The 8,480-nt window shown below is 50.3% G+C and overlaps 1 protein-coding gene across 1 annotated transcript in view; it reads right to left on the reverse strand.

Moving 5' to 3' along the window:
* The window catches only part of KIAA1755 (KIAA1755 ortholog), a 41,372-nt gene extending 37,299 nt beyond the window's left edge, over positions 1-4,073 (reverse strand). The window contains exon 1 of the mRNA XM_029917237.1: positions 3,885-4,073. Within this exon, the coding sequence (XP_029773097.1) occupies positions 3,885-3,887 (3 nt within the window). The 5' untranslated portion in view covers positions 3,888-4,073. The remainder of the gene's footprint in view (positions 1-3,884) is intronic.
* Positions 4,074-8,480: the final 4,407 nt, after the last annotated feature.

Below are 8,480 nucleotides of genomic sequence, written 5' to 3' on the forward strand. Positions count from 1 at the left end.
GTTCGACTCGGGCTTGAATTCATGGGCTGTGAGAGCATGACCTGAGCCAAAGTCAGACACTTCACCAACTGAGCCACCCAGGTGCCCCCTTTCATTAATATTGTTTTATTTTCTTCTCCCAATAATTCTATGGGATGGGTATTATTCCCATTTCATAGGTTAAGAAACTGAGCCCAAGGCTCTCTGCCACCAGTAAATGGTAGGGCTGGGGTATCAGCATGCACACACAACAACCAGCTCTCCCGCCCCTCCCCCTGCTCCCTACCACCAGGCCAGGCTCTCCTTTGGCCACCACAATGGCCTTTTAACACACAGACTCAATTGTGACCTTCTATTGCTCAATGATCCTGAGTGGCTCCCCCTGCCATCAGTCCACACCTTTCCTACTTCTTCTAACAAAGTTAACACTCTGGCCTGGGGTTTCCCAATCACCTGTGTGCCACACACATGAGTTTTGCTTGCTGTTTACATATTCTAATTTATTTTACTTGATATTGATTATTACTTCACACTTGTCTTTTTGTCAATTTGCTTCCGACTTAAATCCATTGATTTTTATTTATTATCCTGTATTTGTGCTGCTTAAATCACTTCCTAACATGCAGATGAAAAATTGTAAAATAGTAAATGTTTGTCTAAAGTCTCCCCCCACCCCTGGGACCCATAGTAGGTGCCCCACTTTGAAAGCACTGCATGAGGGGCACCTGGGTGGCTCAGTCTGTTAAGCATCTGACTTTGGCTCAGGTCATGATCTCACAGTTCATGGGTTCAAGCCCCACGACCGGCTATGTGCTGACAGCTAGCTCAGAGCCTGGAGCCTGTCTTTGGATCCTGTGTCTCCCTCTCTCTATCTCCGTCCATCCCCTGCTAATGCTGTCTCTCTCTCTCTCTCTCTCTCTCTCAAAAATAAATAAACATTAAGAGAGCAAGCAAGCAAGCAAGCACTGCCTGAACTCATGCTGCGCCCCTCCCTGGATTGGGCCAGCTCCTTCCCACCCTTCAGAGCCCCACTCAACCCGCATGTCCTTTCTTTTCATGACACGACTGCAGGCAAAGAGGGGGATTCCCACCACCCATCCTGCAGCCTGGAAATAGCTAGTGGGTCTTGCAAGCCCCAGGCCAGGGTCCAGGGCGTATTCTCCTCTCATTCTGGTCCTTACACAGGGCCCAGCACACAGCAGGTTCCTTGGGGGATCACCATGAAGTAAGTAATTTGGCAATGTTAAATGAATTAAATTGGATTCAACCAGTTTTTCTCACAGCATGGGATGGGATGACAGGTAGCCACAAGATGAGTTGGGAAGGACATGCACTCTGTGTTGAAACCACAGAAAGTTACCCCAACTCTTGTCCGGTCCTCACGATAGCACAGAGAAAGTCTTAGTTCAGTGTCAGTGTATCTTAAAATAACCTCTTAAGACACTCAAAAAGAAAGCAGTCCTCTGGTTTGGAATCATCCAGACAACCTCAACCAGCCAGAATTTACTGATACAAATTTGCCTTCATTGTATACATTGTATACATTTTACTTTGTATTTGTGACAATGGATATAGATTTTTTCAAGGTCGTGATATAAAATGTCTTATTTAAATGTAACTTTAAGTCGGGACAATCGGTTGGGAGTCTGACTTTGGCTCAGGTCATGATCTCACAGTCTGTGAGTTCGAGCCCCACATCGGGTTCTGTGCCGACAGCTCAGAGCCTGGAGCCTGCTTCGGATTCTGCGTCTCCCTCTCTCTGCCCCTCCCCTGCTCATGCTCTGTCTCTTTCTTTCAAAAATAAATAAACATTAAAAAATACATAAATCTATCTTTACGTTTATAAAGTAAGTTGATTAAAAGAGAAATACTAAGCAAATAATAAGTAGTGAGTTTTGATATTTCTTTATAACACCTTATCCAGTAAGAGAAGAATCAAAACAATTTTATGATGATACTAAAATATCGGGAACGTGAACCCTGGACCAAGCCAAAGCCCCTTTGCCCTAAGATGCCCTGACACTGGGCTGCCCCAGAACACCAGATAGCCTTTAATCAAATCATCCTATGAACAGGACAACTGTGGTGGGGCCATGAAGGAAAGATACATGACATGCTAGAGAGGGACTTTCCTGAAGACATGATATTGGGATGGAGATTTATAGGATAAATAAGAATTCTTTAGGGGAAAGGGTGCCACCCAGGAGGGGCAGCATATGCAAAGTCCCTGTGGCAGGAGGGAGCATGAAACATAGGAGGCTCTGAACCAATGTCAGAGCAGCTGAAGTACAGAGCTGAGAGCAGAGAGGTAGGTAGGTGACAAACGTGGGAGGAAAATCTGTCCATCATTACTATTCAGGAAAGAGTTGCTCCACCTTTTCAAGGAGCCGCCCAAGGAATTGACTCTTGATCTGAGGGTCTGGTGTTCAGCAAAGAATTTCTGGATTTTAAAAGGAATCACTGTGTTAGGTCCTAAATTAGGTAAAGTTTAACAAACACTGCTTGATGCAGGCGTGACTCTGGGGCAGCCATGACAGCTGACTGCAAGTTCAGAATTCAGGCTAGCCTACCTCCTGCTTTCTGGCTAGGTGACCTTGGGCAGCCCCTGAAGCTCCCAGAGCTTCAGGTCCCCATCTGTGGGGGTGGAGACACCAGCGGGTCTATTCTGAGAGCTGCTGTGAGCTACACAAACTCCTGCATGTAAATCCCACAGCACAGGGCCTTGCCTGTGGGGAGAGGTGAATCCCCAGTTTACGAAGATTACTGTCAAACAGCTCCAAGAGCAATGTGTGAGTGCACCTGTCCTGCCGCTGTGCAGATTTAGCAGCCTGGCTTTGCAACATGTCTGTGGCATATACGCAGGTGTGTGCCCATAGTTTAGCAGTAAACAGAGCAGGTGGATAAGGCTTGTGTGTGAGACAGGGCACGTGGATTCACGTAAGTCAGTGGAACACGCTTTGGTGTGTGCTGCCCATGTGCATACATGTCTCTAAATAGAAATCTGTGTGTGAACATGCACCTAGTGAAAACCCACACACATTCAACGTGTCGATCACAGCCAAGGGGCTAAAGCCTTGGCCTGTCTTCACAGCCCTTTTCCAAATCCCCACTGGTCCTGCGAATCCGCCTGGGGCTCCTGGGTTGTTCGGAGCTGGGCTGGGATTCCCTGAAAACAGACTTTTCTCTCATCCCCTGTTCCCAGATACTGGCATGTGCAAGGTGCACGTGCACGCGCGCGCGCACACACACACACCCCTCCCAGAGCATCTAACCTTATCGAGGTGCCAGGGAGGAAGCCACTGTATGGAGGTGCCCCCTCTCCTAGGCCCACCTCCCCACCCAATTCATGCTGCCACCTCATGTCAGGACTATGTGCGCATCTGACTTCCCTGCCCTAAAGTGGCAAAAGCACCCTAAATTTTGGTGAGTGCTTCCCCCTCTCCACTGGGCACCCTTAGCCCACTTTGCCCAGTACTGTGTGACTGGGAAGGGCCTTCAACCCCCGTCTCCATCCAAACCCTGTGCGGAGACGGTGGGCACACCTGACCCTCAGCCCCAAGTCTCAAATGCGACAGCACCCAGCGTTTCGTCTAAGGCCCAAGGGCTAGGGTCCCAGCTCCCATCTGTGCCTGGGCTGGGGCGGCATCAGAATTTCCCAAGTCAGCCAATCTTATTCATCCACTTTGCGCCTGGGCGGAAGGGGCCCAGAGAGGAGAGAGGACGTGGCCAGAGGGGGTCCCCGCACTCCTACCCCACCCCACCCCAATTCCCCAGCTGGCGGGGGCCAGTTAACACAGACCGGTGGTGAGGTAATGAGGGTCACGGCGTAAAAAGCCGGGGTCTTCCCTGGACACCCCCACCAAAAGAGGACAGAGCCAGGTGGTCCGGGCCTTGGCAGGCGTTACCATGGTGACGGGCTGCTCCGCTAGCTGGTGCCTGGTCAGTCGGTCCGGAGTCTGTCTGTGGGGCGCAGCACCGGCCCCAGCCTAGCCCTGGAGTGAGCCGAGCCGGCAGGCCGAGAAAGGGGAGGCCAGGGACCCAGGGAGAGAGCCAGAGAGAGACGGCGGGCCAGAGGAGGCTGGAGGCAGGGCGAGGCGAGGTGGGCCACCGGCAGCGGGCCGCAGGGCCGGGTTGGAGCGCTGCTCCCCGCGTGGGACGGGGCGGTGCGACGGCGGCCCTTTTGTGCCTGCCGGCCCGCGCCCCGCCCGCCCGCGGGATGACAGGCAGGCGCCCCCTCCGGGCCTCGCGGCTGCCAAGAGGAGCCAGGCAGCCCGCCGCCTTTCTGACCACTCCCCTGCGTCCTCTCAGCCCCGCTGCACAGACGGCGGGCGGAGCCAGGCCGCACCCGGCCGCTGCACACACGGTGAGAATCCGCCATGGGTTCGAGTCTCCTCCTCGGCTACTTCCCAGTTGGGGGATTTGAGCAAGTTACGTACTGTCCTAAGCCTGAGTTTCCTCATCTGTAAAATGGGGATGACGTTATTGCTGCCGCTGCCGCTGATGGTGACAGTTATCTGCCTCTTAGAGTTGGTGGCAAGGAGTGAGCGTCTGTCCCAGCGTCCTTCCCCCGTGAAGCCGGCCTGGCACACCATCAAGACGGCTCAACTCAAGACTTAGAGGTGATGGTGGCTGTTGGCGGGTTCTGGTCTTGCTTCTCCTAGATGATGACCAGCTTTGTGACCTTGGTCAAGCCGTCGTTGCTCTGCTTTGCAGGGAGACTAGAAACCAGATGAGTTCTGGTTGGATGATCTGGGATTTGTCCATGCATTGACCAAACAGCGTCCAAGCCCCGAGCCAGAATAAGTCAGAGCCTCTGCCCTTGGGTAATGTATAATCTAGTGGACAAGAAACAAACAGAAAAAAAAGAACAATTGAGTGAGGTAACTATTGAGGCAAAGGCAAGTGTTGACATTGGGAATGGTAGGGAACCAACCTGGAGCTGGTCCTCTAGGAAGGGACAAAGAAGCCTAGATCTAAAAAGCGTAAGGAATTAGGTGAAGAGTGGAGGTGGGGGTGGGGGAAGAAACAGAGTTCTAGACAGAAGGAACAGCATGTGCAAAGGCCCTGAGATACCATGAAGCTTAAAGAAATTGGGAATTAGTAAAGAACTGAGAAAAGACAAGTGTAATAATACTGAGGGTTCAAGTTCAAAGCCCAAGCCTTAATCCTAGCCCATCTTTCACCCCACATAAGGTTAATCAGTCTTTCAGCAGACAGGACCTGAGCTAGGAACCATCTCATCCTGCTGTATAACTTTTAACGAACCCTTTCGTATCCCTGGACTTCCCATTTGCTCGTTGTTAATCTGGGGCTCAAAATCCCAAATAGTTTCACCATGCCGCACAGCCCGGAGAATCCCCTGACAGTATGTATTAAGCAATCAGACAAGCATCTCCAACCCTCAGGAGCCAGTGTGCTCTTGGTATCACCGCTCCAGACACAAACTTGGGAAAGAACAGCCTCCTTGATGTCAGGTGCAGGATTTGCTGGGAACTGGAGGGGTCCGCGCTTGGAGGGTCCGGAGTCCCAGCTTTGCCGTGAGACAGAACTGACATGACCTCTAGTGTTCTGGGGTTGCAGGCAACAGAGACTGGCTCTAAGTTAGCTTATCAAGAAATAACGGATTGGGAGAATGTCAGGAGCTCACAGAATCAGTGAAAAGGCTGAGGGCCCATCCTCTGGAAAGCAAGGAGCCAAATGAGGTGTTCTAGGGGTCTCATTGTAGGAATGAACTGCAGACCCTTGAAGACCGATAGAAATACATCAAGACAGAAAAACACGACAAAGTAGAAACTTCTCCGTGCCAAGTACTTCTCTACATGTGTAACAGTTATGAAGTAGATTCTATTATGGTCTTTATTTTACAGATGAAAAAACAGGGCACAGGAAGCTTATGTAGCTTGCCCAATGTGGGACAGGTGCTCATTGTGGAGGCTGGAATTGAACCTAGCTATTTCCAGAAATTACATTATTCGCCACCTTCCTGTGCTACCTGAATGAATCCCAAGCCATGTGTCCCTCCTCGCTAGATTCAAAGACTTAACTGAGAGATTCTAATCAGGCCGTGTGCTCCAAGTGCACTAACACTGAACATACCGGGAATAGCTGGTCACCTCGAGGGAAAGTAGGTTGCATGAGGAGGTGGGATTGGACCTGAAATGGCTAATGGACAACGGTGCTCATTACAGTCCATCCCTTGGGCCCCTCAACATCCTTTGCACCTTTATTCCCATGCACACTCTTCCAAAAATACTCTCTACTGATGTGGTGCTACTCCACATGCAGCCAAAAAATGTACACACACACACACTCACACCGTGTGTGACCTCAAGGAAGTTCACCTTTCCAAGCCTCAGATTCATCCTTTGTAAGACAGAGAGAGCGTAACTTACTTCCCCATGAAACTATGGTGGACATCAAGTAAGTTAATGATTGTCAAGTGCTTTGCACTGTGTCTGGTACACAGCAGAATTAATATATAACACACAAAAATGGTGTTTTTATGTTAGGGGCCAATGGTTGTGAAATCTGTCTCCAACTACACAGGCTTGACTATTGGATTGGATTTGGTTTATCTCTCAGGGACTTTCCAGAGAATTTTCCAAGGACTGTTCAAAGTATTTCCTCTCTCTTTGGCAAATGATTCACTGAATCATGCTCCACTTGCTATGCTAGGTTCAGAGAAATAATGAAACCCATCACTGGTCTTACATATGGTGGTGTGGGGTAAATGGGGAAGCACTGTGGAAATGGGTCTCTGCTGCTGATTTGCTGGCTAGCCTCACACAGATCCTTCTTCTTTGGGGACCAGTTTCCCCAGCATAAAATGGGGGCTCTCAGCCTCTCCTCCTGAGGCTTTTGTGAGAATCCAATGAGATAATGATTGAAAGAGCCAAACTCGGTGCCTGGCCTAGAGTCAGTCCTCAGCAAACACCAGCTGTCCCTATGGTTCTGAGTTCCCCAGGGCCAGGTGCCAGGACAGTTCCCTGAAGACAGTCTCACTTGGGGGAAGAGCACTGCCTCCTTCAAACAGAATGTCTTTTGGAATTCATTCATTCAATAAATATTTATCTGTTCCCTCTATAAGAATAGCAGATACTTGGCACACATTGACACATTCACCCCTTTCCTACCCATGGCAGACATCCTTAATCAATCATGGAACTTCCTGCAGAACTTAGAAGCAGTCTCAGACTCCCCCTCAACATAGTGCCCAAGCAGCCACTACCAATGAATATGAGTTGGCATCAAGACAGTGCTCGTTTGTTAGTTGCAGTCTCTGATGTAGATGGAAGATCAGCACTGAGAAAGGCACAGACTCTGAGGGCAGAAGGCTTGGGTTTGAATCTTGCTTCGAAATCCCCTACAGACCATCATTATAATGAGTAGGGTCCGTGTCAGCCGGGGAGATATCCACTTAGATATCCCTTCCAGAAGGACCCTATAGCAGGAAGTTCAGTGAGTTGTGGATTCCCTGAGGATACAGGCTTCTGGGGCAGCACCTAGCTAAGCACAATGTTCTCAAGGGGTCACCCTTTCTGCCCGATGTGAGACTCTCCTACAAACGATCTTTGTGCCGGAGCTGCCCACGGGGCTGCTGAGACTTTCTCGGCTCCATCCCACAGTCTGAAATTCTTCCTCCGCCATCCTCCTCGGGTACCCTTTCCTTTCGCCGATGCCAGGACTGTGGCACGCTGTGAAGGCTCCTCCGTGCTCTTTCTGCCCCCATCTTCTCCTCGTCCTCACAGGTGTCACCCCCAACAGATGTCTCGCACTTCTAGCTCTGTCTCTGGCATCTGTTCTAGATGATCCGATTAACACGGCATGGAGCTGCAGGAGTCTGGGTTAGAAGGGCGTGTGCTCCTCTCTGGGACACTGGGATGAGATTATTGTCAGGGCTGGAGGCAAAGACCCCGAACAGGGGAGCTGACAAACGCAGTGACAACCAATGGCCTGCCCTAGGTGAAATTGACCTTATCCGTCTCTTGGTTGTAAATGACAGAAGTTCAACTCAGCCTAATTTTAAAAAGGGAATCTGGGGTCTTAAAAGTGAGAACTGGTGTCAGATATCTGCCATCATTCATCTGGTAGTTTCTCTCCTGTCCAGTGGAAGATGGCCGGAGGGGACTCAAGGCCTACAGCAGTCCTCACACCACAGCATTTCCCCCCACATCTATATACTAATCTTAGGGAAGAGACTCTGATTAGCCCTGTTGGGGTGCCACGTCTATGCCGAAGCCAATCACTGTGGTCAGGATCATGAGGATATTCTGATTCGTTGGAACAGATTCTATGCCCACCCCTGCGTGGGAGCTTATGAAGGTAGCTCTACCAGGACTGCATGGGGTGGGGAGATGCTCTTCAAAGAAACCGGAAGGAGAGGGAGGGAAACATAAGGTAAGCCAACAAAAGCGTGGGAGTCATTGCCCAGTGCATAAACAGTGGGAAGAGAAAAGATGGAAAAGACTTGGTGTTATCCCTTAATGATCCTCTCTTCCTGG

Source organism: Suricata suricatta, chromosome 12, assembly GCF_006229205.1.
Source record: "Suricata suricatta isolate VVHF042 chromosome 12, meerkat_22Aug2017_6uvM2_HiC, whole genome shotgun sequence".
Taxonomy (NCBI): domain Eukaryota; kingdom Metazoa; phylum Chordata; class Mammalia; order Carnivora; family Herpestidae; genus Suricata; species Suricata suricatta.